This window comes from Fragaria vesca, linkage group LG5 (genome assembly GCF_000184155.1).
Source record: "Fragaria vesca subsp. vesca linkage group LG5, FraVesHawaii_1.0, whole genome shotgun sequence".
Lineage (NCBI taxonomy): Eukaryota > Viridiplantae > Streptophyta > Magnoliopsida > Rosales > Rosaceae > Fragaria > Fragaria vesca.
This window is the reverse complement of record NC_020495.1, coordinates 25,705,919-25,720,774: the sequence shown is the minus strand read 5'-3', so window position 1 is coordinate 25,720,774 and position 14,856 is coordinate 25,705,919. Positions and strand designations below refer to the sequence as shown.

Here is a 14,856-nt window from a genome sequence, read left to right as displayed (position 1 = left end):
TATATATATATATATATATATATATATGGAAACTACAATAAGTAGAGCATGTACCGAATTCTTTCAGTTTGTTCACAAAAAGAAATACTGCAGCTAACCGCGGGTGCGATCTCTAGTGATGTTCAGTGCAGGTATATTGTTTCCCTGTTATATGGGGTTTTTATGGAATTGCTTGTATTTTAGTTCTTGGTTTAGTTAAGGGTTAGTTTGCTTATAATGGGATAGTAGCCACCATGGTTCTTTTTTTCTGCTGCTTTTTAAGTTTTTGCTTTGTGTTTGCTCAAAATCATGGGTGATGGGTAAAAGTGAGAAGCCAGTTGGTACAAGAGTTGTATTTGGTTCGGAACTTCCCTGTTTTGATGTGAAAAGGACATGTGACAGTGGTGAATCCTCCATTATAGCTGAATGTGAGAGCGCATTCAGGTTGACCTTTGATGACAATTCGGTTATTTTGTAGTTTTCTAGCACACAAAGCCAGACTCCTAGGAGAAGGCTTCTTAGAACAGGTTAAGATGTATAATCAGGTTAAGATGATATTTACCCCGGTCAAAAAATTTGGGCTCTAGGCGGGCCAAGATCAGGAAAAAAAAAAGAGCGCCGTATTGAAAAAAAAAATTCGTTCAAAAAAGTCATGGTTAGTAGTGACATTTGACAGCGTTTGGAAACGCCATTAAATAATGTCTTCCAAATGGTCATAGAATTCAATGGTGAACATAACACACATTATTTGGTTACTAAAAATTAATGACGTTTTACAAAAAAATGCCATCAAATATACTTTTGATGACATTTACATAAAAATGTCATTGTCAAAGTGTCATTAATAGCTATATTTGTAAAAAAAAATAATGTCTTCTAAATGGTCATAGAATTCAATGGTGAACATAACACACTTATTTGGTTACTAAAAATCAAATCTTAATTAGTTTTGTAAGTAGATCAATTATTAGTCTTAAAGTTGTTTTCCGTAAGTTTTTTTTTTNTTTTTTTTTTTTTTTTAAAGTTTTAGATCAAACATAAAAGAAAGGGGAAGCGTTCCTTGATCACCTAATTACACGTAGTTGAAAACTCCTTGATTCTAACCCCAGAAAAGAAAAGAAAATGAATATATATACACCCATAAAGAGATCAACAAGAATTGAAGTTGCATTAACGAATCCTATGCTAGCTTCACTATTCTCTACCTTTTTCAACTTCTAATTTATGCTTAATTGGCTTCATGTTTTTACCAGATTGGTATTTACCCGCTTTGTATTCTCTCATTTCAAAATTTATATCAATCTACGCCATTTACCTGTTCTATGGCAACAAAGAATTCAACTTTGCCACACCATTTTACTACTACTAGGAGAACCAAACCATTTCTTCGTCAACATCGTTAACCTCTCATCCCTAACCTCACAAAACATGTCCTCCCACCCATTCGGCTTCACCGGCTTAAACCCTAGCCCGGGAGCTCTATCCTTGGATGCCGGATTAACCTTCTCAGTCCAATCCACCACGTAAGCCGACACCCTTCTACGAAACTTGGTCTGAAACTCGGGCCAAGCTTGGTACTTATAATGGTTCACTATAGCTTCCTCCATGCTGAGTTGCCATGACCTAAACTCCTTCTTTATCTGAAAATGGTGTATCATGTTGAGCAGCGAGTGCTCAACCGCCTCGAGCAGCACAATCGACTTGTGCCGCTGCTGCAACCGCCCCAACCGCCTCCGGCATGTGTACCCCTGCGTGACACCTTCCAATGGGTGCGTTTTCTGATTCGAGGGGCCAAACTCGTTGCATAGGATCGAAACTTGCCCGATATCCGGCTCCTTCGGTATCAGAGACTTGAGCATGTGCCTCTCCGGCGCCGGAGCCTGGCTCCATGCATTCGGGGCGAAAACAAACTCGTCGACGTCAATGTACATCATCCATTTGCACAACGACTTGCCGAACACGGCAGCGTGGGAGAACCCAGCTTCTTGTGTCTTAGGCCATATCCAAAATGTCGTCGTAATGTTGAACCCTTCCCGGTTTAGCTGCCGCACCACGTGTCCCAAGTCGTCGTCGCTGTCGTTGTCGTAAAGAAAAAACCGGTCGACTCCGATCCGAGAATGGTATGTCACCCACTCCCTCAGGACCTTCGCCACGTTGTACACCATCGTGCACGCGCACAGCTCGTGACTCGGTTGCGTGTGCCCCGCGATAAGATCGCTGCCGCTAATAATCCGACGTCGTTTGGGGGAGGTGTAATAAGCCACGGAGGGGACCACCTGATTCTTCTCGACGATTTCCAGTGAGATAGTCGTGGCGTTGACGGCGTCGTTTAACGCCGTCAGGTCCGGGTGCTGGCAGCGGAAGACTTCTTGAGAAGAGCTCGTGACGGCGGTTCTGACGGCGTTATCGCCGAACACGCACCGGAACTCGCTCGGAGGGCGGTTGACGCCGGGGCGGTTGTTGAGGCCTTTGGCGAAGAGAACGACGTCGTCTACGGTGGAGAAGGACTCGTAGACGAGAAACGTCCACCGGAAAAGCTCCGGTGCATGTTTGTTGGTGTTGATGTGATGCAACCTCGTGGACAAGGCCGGCTGGAGAAACGGCCGGAGGCGCTTGACTCTCCGCGGCATGAGGCAGTAGAACGCCGTCCGGTTCCTCGACGGCAGAATCCCGGCGAGTTTAGCATCGGAGGTGTAGTTGTTCTGGAACACGCAGACATAACCGTGGTGGCCGGCGGAGAGCGGAGTCTCAGGCGAGACAATAACGAGGATCTCCCAGTCAGGTAGAAGCACGGCGACGGTGGAGATGGGGTCGACGTTGACGTGGATGGACGGAGGAGACTGGAGCTCGCGGATGAGATCGGAGGTGGGGCTGGGGATGGGGTAGCAGGTGACGAGGTCGGAGCGGGAGATGGAGGAGCGGGAGAGGTGGAGAGAGATGGAGGCGAAGAGGAAGAGGACGGCGAGGGAGATAAGGAGGGCAGCGGAGAGCCTGCGGCGCATGGCGGAGAGGGTTTGAAAGGAGAAGAAGAAGAAGAGGGTTTGGGTTTGTTGTGGTGGCTTATTTTGGGTGGACTTCATTTCTGGTGGGAATGAAAATCGGGAATCGGAGAGAAATATAGGGGGGTGGAGAGAGGGCTATTGTAATTAATGGACTCAGTTGCTTTATTAATTATGAGATGATAAACTGGATTTTGTTTTGATTATGTGGAGTATAGGAGTTAGGAAAAGACGTGGGAAACTAATCCTCCTAATTTGCAATCCTGTTTCGACAAGGAGATTGGTGGCTTTTTGTGTGTTTATCACGATGCCATAGAAATGAGCACACGTGTAGTGCTAAAATGGTTGCGAGGACCGACCTCTATGTAAATATTCGAAGCAAATGAGTTGTTTTAGGTGTTGAAATTTCATCTAATCATGCTTATGGAATTTGATTATGTACTTGTGTTGGTTTGATCTTTGATGCATGAGAATTTCCAATATGTTAAATCTATTAATAGTTTCCAATATGGTACTTCACTTACTTGCACTAGCTAATAGGAATTATAGCTGAATCTGAAGACGCATATGCGTAGTAAGTTTGAGTTACTGATATCATTCTTTGAAATTATCGCATTTCAATTCAAGGTGATATACGGCCATTAATTTTTACATAAAATTACGGAACACAAGAAAGGAGTTCTCATGTTTCCAATTTTAGGGAGCCCTTCTAGTGATGACTCTTAAGTTAAGGACTTTTCGGTTTATGGTTTAAAAAACTCATTTTTCGATCACTTTTTGACATCTCATCCGTTCAGTTTTTAGGTTTATATGAGTAGATCATTTCTACAAATTTTCAACCAAATTGGTGTTCGTTAAGATAACAAACTAGATTAAATTAATGGACGAACCAAATCTATCTAATATGAACCGTTCAAGTTCATAATTAATAAATCACACTTATGAATGCCTTAACAATTTTCAATATACCTGAAAATTTAGAGAAATGATATACTCATAAATACATATAAATTGAACAGTGAAGATATGGATATAAGATCGAAATGTGGGATAAGCCGAAAAGTCATCAACAAGTCCTCAACTTAAGGGTCCTCATTAGAATGGTTTCCTCTAATTCTAACAAACTCGCAATCGAAGTTAGCTATTAGAGGATAGTTCAATGTATCTCTTGATAAAAAAACAATTTACATATAAATTAAGATCCAAAGGTTTACCATCTGCTAGTCAGACACAATACAAGCATAATCCACCAAATCAAAATATGAGCGGTATTAACTCATCTGTAGTAGAACTTGCATGTATCTTGAAACTTTGTACGTTTTACAGCTGTAACTAGTTTATAAACTTTTATTAGCTAGTGAATCAATACTGCTTTTAGATGAACGCAAATTCATGAGAGGAGGTTTTCTTTCATAACCTTACCTTATAATTTATATACGAGAGCATGAGGCCTAAAATATATTTGGTGAGTATATCTATATTTGGGGGTATATATAGATATAGATAGAGATCGAGACTAGATTGAAGTGTACGTACGTACGTAGTAGCCTAAGGTGCAAGGCAGGTAGTAGAGAAAGAGAAGCGAGAAGCGGATGGCGCTTTACAGCTAGGAGTGAACTTGGCACATTCCCTAGTAAGCATAAAGGTTTCTGCTTCGAGTGCACACAAAGTTCGTTCCTTAAGTTTTATATATATGCCACATTCTCGTAACTAAAATTGAAGATAGATTATCCTTTAATTGCTCCAAAAGTTAGCTCGATCACGTGTACTTGTATCCATTTTTTTAGTTTTCTGTTGTTGGATATATAAATTGCAATAAGAACTCGACGATCTCAATTACCAAATTATGAAGTAACAAAATTAGAGAAATTCTATAAAAAATAAAAAAAAAGTAAGTAAACTAAATATTATATGTACTGGTATTATTATTTGATTCACACACCCTACCTTGTTATTTACATACCCTATATATCTATGATAAAACCAATTATGAAGCATATTCTAATGGGTAGTTTGTAAATAAAAGTGAACTATACTAATAGAAAAATAGATAGGGTGTGTGAATAACATCATCCAAATAATATTGTAGTTTATTCAATATAAGCATTGTTTTTATCAAATTGGAGGCATTTTTTCTATACTCAAATCTATGATTTGCTACATTTTCCACAAATGTATTGAGTACGTTAAAGAACATTGTGTCACGAAACTCATAAGAAAATGGCTTTTTAGCCAATTTGCTACCCTAACATTCATTATGGTGTCAATTTGCTACCCTAATTTTCGTAAATTAGCCGAATTGCTACCCAACCGTCAAATCGTCCAATTTCTGTTATGTTTTCCGTCCAGAGGTTACATGTGCTTATCACGTGAGGGGCATTTTTGTCATTTAATTAGACTTCCTTTAATTTCTCATGGCTAACCTTCTTTTATCGTTCTGTTCTTTTGTTTCACTTCTTTCATGTCTCCATTCTCTGTCGCAGCTCTCTGTCTAGGATTTCGCCTCAGCTTTCTTCAATCTTCGCCAAGTCTCTTTATCATCTGAAAGATCGGGCCGGTGAGTTATGTTGCTTCCGGAAATCCTCTTTTTTTCGTTTTTCGATTCTACGTTCTGGGATTGAATGATGTAGACTGATTTAGGGTTTTTAGGATTCTTATGTTGGGTTCGTCAAAGGCAAGAGAAGGAAGTGTTTTGGGTTTCTGATATTGGGTTATGTGTTTGTGTTTAGATTTCTAAATCCATTCTCTTCTAATTGAATTTTGTTTGAGTTTTGATTTTAGCAATATAATCAATAGGAGTTGCAAATCCTCTCCACCTTTGATAGAGTTGTTAGTTTTTGAATCGTATTCTTCATCTTCTTTGATTCAGTCTCTATTTTTAAATCGTATTCTTTATCACTTTGATACAGATGAGAGAATCAAACAGCTGAAACAAAAGATGAAACAAATTGGTAGTCTGGGTTCAATTTGGGGAAACAAGGAATGGTAGCTTTGACGACGTAGTCGCAGGATTTCGTTTTCTATCAATATGGGGGACAACGGAAACTTTCCTACACTCTGTAAGTGCTCAAATTTTCAATTTGTAAGTCTATATATTTCTCCCAATTGGGGGAATTTCAAATTAGGGTTTATATGTAAGTTTGTGTATTCTCTTGTTTAGATTTGTGGTGGTCCCATATTGCTGTGTTGTTCGAACTAGATTTCATGAAAGTGATATAGGTTAATACTAGATTTCAATGATTTTTTTCTTTTTTTCTTTTTTCTTTTTACCTTACAGCTCTTCATGATGTGTCTGGTGGTGTTTTGGAAGAGTCTGGTATTTATGATGTTGATTATACTAAATACACTAATGACGAATCGTATGAAAATGAAGACAATAATGAGATAGAGGAGGACCCTGATGATAGAGATTTTTGGATTGATGAGCATTATGTACACAATGTAGAAGAAGATTTGAAGCAATTTGAGAAGATTGTCGTAGATGAAAGACCATATGATCATCATGTAGAATTTGGAGAAGATTCATCTGATTACGAAGGTAGTGATGACCTAGGAAGTGTTGATAGCTCCTCGTCTGATGATGAAACTCAAGTGAGAAGGCTCAAAAGAAACACTCCGAAGTTCAAAACATATAGGAGGGAAATTGATTTGAGGCGTCCCCAAATTACATTGGGATTAGAGTTTCCTAGTATGAAGGAATGTAGAGAGGCTATAAGAGAGTATGCAATATGCATTGGGAAGGCCTTAACATTTGCAAAAAACTTCCCACATAGGGTGAAGGAGAATGTAAAGTGTTGCTGCAGCAAAATGCCCATTCGTATTGTGTGCAGGTTTTGTGGGGAAAAAAGGTCCTACTGTGAGGGTAAAAGAATTTGTACCAGAACATTCGTGTGGAAGAATCACCAGCAATTGGTTTGCCTCTTCTACTTGGTTAGCTTCTAGGTTTGATCAGGAGATTAGATTGAACCCTAAGATGAAGGTTGGTGATTTTATTACTATAGTGAAGGACAAGTATGGCATTATAGTGACCAAAGATCAAGTCTACAAAGCAAGACAAAAGGCTGGAAAGAGTATTCAAGGAAGCATTGAAGAGCAATATGGGCTGCTTCGAGAATATGGAGAAGAATTAATGAGAGTTAATCCTGGAACTACTATGAAGTTCAAAACTGAGTTGAGGAATGACGAACCTGTTTTTCTAAGGATGTATGTGTGTTATGGAGCATTAAAGACAGGTTTCCTTGAAGGGTGTAGAACTGTTGTTGGTCTTGATGGGTGTCACATTAAAGGTCCGCACAAAGGACAGCTTTTGAGTGCTGTTGGTATTGATGCTAACAATGGCATGTTTCCAATAGCATTTGCTGTTGCTGAAATAGAGAACCGAGATAGTTGGACCTAGTTTCTTGAAATTTTCATTGCTGATATGGGGATCCAAGATGGTGGAGCTGGTTGGGTGTTCATAAGTGATAAACAGAAGGGCTTAGAGGTAGCAATTAAAGATTTGGTGCCAAATGTTGAGCACAGACATTGTGTTAGGCACTTTTATAACAATTTCAAAAATGATGGTCATGGTGGGCTTGCATTAAAGCAAACAGTGTGGGGAGCTGCAAAGGCAACAACTATTCCCTGGTTTGAAGAACAAATGGATCTTTTGTTGAAGCAATCAAAAGACGCATGGGATTGGTTCTAGAAACCTGGCAGGACACCAAATCATTGGAGTAGATCATATTTTACAACTCAGCCAAAATGTGATATTCTTCTTAATAATTTATGAAGCATTTAATTCTGCAATCATACCTACAAGGGATCAGTCAATATTGACCATGCTTGAGAGGTTAAGGATTTATTTGATGTTGAGGATGGCAAAACAAAGAGAGAAAAGGTGGACACAGGAAGTAGGCCCAAGAATATTTGATATTGTTGAAAAAAACAAGAAGGATAGTGACTCATGCATCGTTGAAATTTCAATTAAAGGACATTATGAAGTCACTCATCTTTATGGAAGGAAGTTTTATGTAGACTTGGAGAGGCACACTTGCTCATGTCGGAAATGGGATCTTTGTGGCATTCCTTGTTCACATGCAATGGCATCAATATGTTGGATGCAGAGGAATCCATTGGATTATGTTCACAGCCTTTACAAGAGAGCAGCATATGATAGAGCGTATGCTCACTATATATGCCCCATGTCTAGTTAAGATCTATGGCCTAAAACTAGACAGCGAGCCATTAGACCTCCAAAATATCACAAACAACCTGGAAGACCAAAGAAAAGCAGGATTAGAGAGGCAAGTGAGATCCGCAAGGGTGCAACCAAGTTGCCAAAATACAATGTTATTATCATTTGCCGGAGATGTGGGGGTGAAGGCCACAATAGAGCAACATGTCCTCAGGTTAGTCATTTGCACTATATTATATATCTATGTTTATAAGTATAGTTATATATGAACACATTTAATTATTGTGTACTTTTTTTGTGGGGTTTAAAAGTTTCTCATATGGCTTTATAATTATATGCTAATTTCATGCATGTTTAGAATTTGGTTGAACAAGTTCAAGGTAATCTCTCCTCACAGACACCAACTCAAGCGAGCACGTCAACACCAGCCAACACACCAATTCAAGCTAATGTGACCTCAAGAGCACAAACTCAAGTGAGTACACCGACTGAAGCCAACCAAATTTCTTTCTATAATAATGCATGTTTAGAAACGTTTATTTGATCTTTGTAAAAAAAAAATGTACATTTGTGGGCAGGGTATGTATGGAGGTAGAGCTGGTAGAGGAGCTGGCAAAGGAGGTGCGCGAAGAGGTGGAACTGGCAGAGGAGGTGCGCCAGGAGGTGGAGCTGACAGAGGAAGTGCACGAGGAGGTAGAACTACACACTCTTCAGTAGGTACACCATCAAGGCCATGGAGGCCGTAAAGTTCATGAAACTTCAGAATCTAGTGATAGGGCGACCATTTTTGTGATATCCAATTTGGGATAAAAACATATAATTATAGGCCTCTTATGTAGAGACTATTTTGTGTAGGTTTATTGATCTTATTCTCAAACATGCATGTGAGATAAACCCATGTGATATTTTTGTTTGATTTGAGTATGATCATGGATTGAATTGAATGATATCAGTTTTTTTTTCTCTCGTCCCATGTATAAGTTGTTTTTTTTTTGGTTAGGGTCTCATCCATAACTTAAAAATATAGATATATCAATTTATTTAATTAAATGACGAAAATGCCCCTCACTGGACGGAAAACATACCAGAAATTGGACAATTTGACGGTGGGGTAGCAATTTGGCTAATTTACGAAAGTTAGGGTAAGAAAATGGCAGGAAAAAATGTTAGGGTAGCAAACTGACATCATAGTAAAAGTTATGGTAACAAATTGGCTAAAAAGCCTAAGAAAATATCTGAAAGATAATGCCGTTGGATAACTTTAAAGTTTAAAGATTCTGTATAATGGATAGTGAACCCACTTGCCAAAGCATATCATGCTAAGATTTGATAAGGACATCAAACCTTATTAGTGATGCTTTTATAAATAGGATTAGATGGAAGGTCATTTAGTAAAAATATAAGAGAGCCTCTTTTATACTTAGGATTTGGCATGCAGATTAATTTCAACCGTTCTACTTTATTGATATATGTAGAGTGTGTATAACATGCAGTTATGTAGCGCATAATTTTCTTTACCTATTAAGATTATGTACTAGTTTCAAGTTTCAAGATATTTTTGATGAAAGACTAATTCTCCAACTGGAGCTGTTAACAACTTTCTATCCTTCTGTTTCTAAAAAAGAAAAAAATGTCACATGCGCAAGATATTTATCTAATCACCACCACACTAAGTCACTAAAAGTGGCAAGAACTATGACACCACTAGTCCACTAGTACTAATGGCTCTCTCCATATATAGAGCAAAGCTAAATATCAGTGAATAATGTCGGCTAAGAAATTAAACGATGATAAAAATATGTGTGTGTCTATATCTCTATAAGAGCCTCATCGATCATTTGGTCCTCCATTTCGATCTGCACCACTTAAATAATTAGGGGTTTATTAAGAACCGTTAGTTTAATTAATCCATGCAATTGACTAATACACAATATATACCATATATGTCACACGTACAACAACCATATGAATTTATATAATTGAAGCTTGAAGATAGCATTTGGTTTGCTGGTGTTCAATAATACGATCGCGACTTATATATAATTGGCGGATCATGCTAATAATTTAAGTTGTTAACAAAGAAAAACGACCGGCAAGTGCAGCTGCTCCGTTGGCTTTATGATCAATTTTGTCTATTAATAAAGATGAATATCTCTCATGGGGAATTTGTTTCAATCAAAGGCGCGCTTACGTGCTGGACACTACAAAATCACATCGTAAAACTGAGCATATATACATGAACGCGATCTCAAGCAAAGCATACATACTAATATTCTAAAAATCAAATTCTCTGCCACAAAAGATATGTACGTCAGTACGTGGATAATCATATATTAATTATCATCTATTGATGATTTGATGTTCATTATTTGTTTTAACAGATATTATTGCTACATTATGAATCTGCACAACTAGCTATTTGGGCAAAGTGGGACGAAACCATTGCCTTTAAGAGAGACTTATGGCAGAACTTCTTGTGACTAATTTTGTTAATGTAAACAAGAATTTTCCATCGTCTTTTCGTATTAAGAAAAAACATAATTTTCCATTATAGCTACACTACCAGAAGAAAGACTTTAGCTGACGAAAATAAAAAAATCAGGCCGACGAATTATTTTTTCGTCGGCTAAAGTGGACTTTAGCCGACAAAATTTCCCTTCGTCGGCTAATTAAAAATTTTCATCGGCTATAGTCAACTTTAGCCGACGAAATTAAAATTTCGTCGTCTGAATAATTTTTTTCGTCGGCTATAGTCTGTGAACTTTAGCCGACGAAATTTTTAAAAGTTTAGCCGACGAAAAATATAATTTCGTAGGCTAAAGTGCCTTAATTTCGTCGGCTAAAGTGCCTTATATTTACAGATATGGACAACAACTCATCTGGGAAAAAAAAACTATACGTAGAACCTTCAAACGTAAAAAAGTCGTGAAATAAGATATGACCAGAATGGTGAAATACGTCCACAATTGAAAAATCAAGGTATTCTGGTAAAGTCTCGGTGCCAATAGTTGCGGTCAATGCAATTTACCCTTATTATTCACTATGCTGCAGATTTGGTTTTTGGTGTCCGATTGACTATTGTGATACCTTTCCGGAAGCGTAACGGCCCTACGAGTTAGACTCATGGCTAATGCCATGATGTGTGGGCATTTTTGGCCATCCGAGTCCGTTTAGGGCTTCAAAATGCAGTTTTCTTATTTCCGATTAGAGTTGACCGTTTCGATCGAGCCCTTAACGTTGTCGAATCCAGTTGAATTTTTTACCATAGACATCTTTCGTCATAATGATCATATCGGACGGTCAAATTTTGGTTTGTAAATTTTAGTCATCGGAATCACAACGTGTCTGCTATTTACCGTTATTATTCCCTATGAGGAGCCTTATCGTCGGAAGTTAAATGTCTCAAAATTTTTATATGGGCAGTTGCGTCTCATCTACGTGAGAGTTTTTTGTGTGGAAGGTTTGACCAAACCACGTAATATAGAGGGAGATATGAGCGTTTTCGTGTGATAAGTGACTATGGATTAGGGTTACCTGTTTCGATCGAGTCCTTAACGTTGTCGGATCCAGTTGAATTTTTTACCATAGACATCTTTCATCATAATGATCATATCTGACAGTCGAATTTTGGTTTGTGAATTTTAGTCATCGGAATCACAACGTGTCTACTAATGTTGTATAACTTGTTTAGTAGGTTATACAACTTTGTGAACCAACTCTATATAGGAAGCAAAATTATCAAAAATATCGTGAAATAAGATGTGTTCAGAATGGTGAAATACGACTGTAGTTCAAAAATCACGTAAATCGGGTAAAGTCTCGGTGCCGATAGTAGCGGTCAACCCTATTTACCGTTATTATTCCCTATGGGGAGCCCTATCGTCGGAAGGCAAATGTCTCAAAATTTTTATATAGGCGGTTGCGTCTCATCTATGTGAAAGTTTTTCGTGTGGAAGGTTTGACCAAACTACGTAATATAGAGGGAGATATGAGCGTTTTCGTGAATTTATAGACTTTAGCCGACGAGATATTAAAAAAGTCGTCGGCCAAGGTCAAAAATTTTTGGGCGGTAAAAATTTTCAAAGGACTTTAACCGACGAAAATATTTGAAAAGTTGTCGGCTAAGGTCAAAAATTTTTGGGCGGTAAAAATTTTCAACCAAAATTTTTTGGCGGTCAACCAAAATTTTCAAAAGAGTTTAGCCGACGAAAATAAAGAATTTCGTCGGCTAAAGTTCTTTATATAGGAGTTTTACCGAAGGTGGATGGTAAGAAGTCTATTTCGCCTGCCAGATTTTCTTCTCGGCCTAGCTCCGCCGTCAAGTCACCGTAGACCGCCACACTTGTCCCAAAAGCTTCGCCGTCGTCTCTACTTCATTGCTGGATAAGTGGTGCATCGAGTGGCGCCGCCGTGAGAGATAAATCGAGCTCCAAAACTCCGCCGGTTCGGATTCGGTGTCGATCGAATTTCTCCTTCCTCATGTCACCATTTGGTGAGTTCTATATATGGATAAGTTGAGTTTGATTAGTACTACATTCCCCTAGAATTTGGTAGCTCGATTCGGTGTGTGTGAGGAGAATCGAAGATTTGTAGTTTTTAGGGTTTAAAATTAGGGATTTTTATATTTTGATTCAATTGACCTGTTTAGGCTTAGAATTGGGCTTCGACTTCTTCTAGAAAGTTGTTCGAAATATTGAGAGGAAGATTCTGTCAAATTTTGGTGGTGATTGGAGGTGGCCGAAAGTTTCTGCAGTTTTTTTTTTTCAAAAACCAGCAACTTTAGCCGACGATATTTAAAGGTTTAGCCAACGATATTTAAAGGTTTATTCGTCGGCTATAGTATTTTTAAATTTTTTTATAAGGTTTAGCCGACGAATTATGGCATATTTCGTCGGCTATAGTTATTTTAAAAATTTTTTATAAGGTTTAGCCGACGAAACAGACTATATTTCGTCGGCTATAGTAATTTTTTAAAATTTTTTACAAGGTTTAGTCGACGAAACAGACTATATTTCGTCGGCTATAGTCTGAGGAAAAATTTTTTATTACAGACTTTAGCCGACGAATATCTTAATTGTTTCGTCGGCTAAAGTCTGGAAAAAAAACCGACGACGTGTTTTTTGTCAGCTAAACGCGGGACTTTAGCTGACGAAAAAAAAAATTTCGTCGGCTAAAGTCATCACAGACGACTTTTTCCCGACGAAATCTTAGCCGACGAATTAAGCTAACAGGCCGACGAAAATTTTTCGTCGGCTAAAGTGCTTGTCCTGGTAGTGCTACTCTCTTTCTCTCAATTTGATGACAAGTATATCATTGGTTCTTAGGCCTTATTCGATTGGAAGCTGAGTTGTTTTTAGGGATCGGGAGGTTATTTTGCTTTCTAGTTTATCCAATTTTTTTTATGTAGTTTTGAGGTTGTTATTTATTTTCGTAAATGTAGTTTTATTTTTCGTTGCTATAGGCATGTATGATCTTCAAACTGTTCTTATTTGACCTTGTGGTCGTTTTAATCGTTGATCAATGAAATTTTCCTACCTTACAAAAAAAAAAAAAGGTTTAATTAGGGTGTACGTTATAAGGAGTTGCATAGATATAGTTTTATTTTTCGTTGTTATAGGCATATATGTATGGTCTTCAGACTATTCTTATTTGATTTTGTGGTCGTTTTAATCGTTGATCAATGAAATTTCTCCTTTAAAAAAAAAAAAAGGTTTAATTAGGGACTTCAATCGGCTGAAATGCAGAGGCTACGTACGTTATAAGGAGTTGCATACATATGTGTTCATGGTGGCCGCTGGAAAGAAGTGTGTGAGACGTGTGACTTGAATTAGCTTATAGCTGAAGGGTTCGTGTTGCAAAATTTTCAGGTAAACAGTTTCTGCATGCATGCTGGCCTATTCCTGTAAAGGTTGTCATCGATCACAGAAAATAACAAATGTACGTTTCAGTTCTGGATGGACTACGTACAACATTCAATAAAATGGAGCGCCACTTCCTGCTTGTTTCTATAAACTTGCGGACACTGAACAATTCATGCATCGCTTAATTGCAAACATGTTCTATACATGCAATACGCAGATCGAATGCGGTTAAAGGCTTGCCATGAAATTGTAATGGTATTGCAACAAGTGATTAATTGGTCGACCTCATTGTTTAATTTCTGTTATACGGCTAGCTTTTGGCTGGTGAGTTAGAAGAGCTTGTGTTACAGAGTTGCAACTGCATGCATTTGGTAGCTAGATATACATGCTACGACTTAATTATGAAACATGCATACTGATGTACCTGGGAATATATATAGGATCAGTATGCTTGTAGTATAACTTCGTTCAAGCTTGTTGAAGGTATAAGGATAGTTGGCAGTCCTTTTATCCCAACAAAACACCTGAAGAGCTGTCTCTACTGTCAAGAAACAAGCTCGAAGTCAATGAACATCTCTCATGGTCTCAGGTATCTCATGCATCTGCATATCATCTGTTTTACACAGAGGATAGCAGCTTCGCTTGCTATCCTGTTCTCTGAGTCCTCAAGTTATCTAAAGTTTCAGAAGCTCTTATTATTATATTTTAGTAAGTTCTTTGGTATTTCAAACTAGCTTCTTTTGACAACTGAGATTGTGCATTTGTCTTGGCGCTCAAACCAGTCTAGGGTTGAGATCTTTTGTTATGCCAACCCGTGACCAAATGGCTTGTGTCCAAGGCT

At 38.2% G+C, this 14,856-nt stretch overlaps 2 protein-coding genes across 2 annotated transcripts; one reads left to right on the top strand and one right to left on the bottom strand.

Annotated features, from left to right (window-relative positions):
* Nucleotides 1-1,092: 1,092 nt before the first annotated feature.
* On the bottom strand, nt 1,093-2,981 carry LOC101293011 (UPF0392 protein At1g27200-like). The gene has a single exon (XM_004301792.1). The coding sequence runs from the start codon at nt 2,979-2,981 to the stop codon at nt 1,317-1,319; it is 1,665 nt and encodes a 554-aa protein (XP_004301840.1). The 3' UTR covers nt 1,093-1,316.
* A 3,025-nt stretch (nt 2,982-6,006) lies between these two features.
* LOC101292714 lies at nt 6,007-7,374 on the top strand. The gene is made up of 3 exons (XM_004301791.1): nt 6,007-6,037; nt 6,256-6,678; nt 6,809-7,374. The coding sequence occupies exons 1-3, from the start codon at nt 6,007-6,009 to the stop codon at nt 7,372-7,374; spliced, it is 1,020 nt and encodes a 339-aa protein (XP_004301839.1).
* The last annotated feature ends 7,482 nt before the right edge of the window (nt 7,375-14,856 follow it).

What these genes read in the sequence shown, in the direction of transcription:
- LOC101292714 (XM_004301791.1), top strand. Translation starts at nt 6,007, where the DNA reads ATGGGGGACAACGGAAACTTTCCTACACTCT. An exon ending in CGGAAACTTTCCTACACTCT is followed by an intron (nt 6,038 to 6,255) that starts GTAAGTGCTCAA and finishes TTTACCTTACAG; the next exon opens with CTCTTCATGATGTGTCTGGT. An exon ending in GTTTCCTAGTATGAAGGAAT is followed by an intron (nt 6,679 to 6,808) that starts GTAGAGAGGCTA and finishes TATTGTGTGCAG; the next exon opens with GTTTTGTGGGGAAAAAAGGT.
- LOC101293011 (XM_004301792.1), bottom strand. Translation starts at nt 2,981, where the DNA reads ATGCGCCGCAGGCTCTCCGCTGCCCTCCTTATCTCCCTCGCCGTCCTC.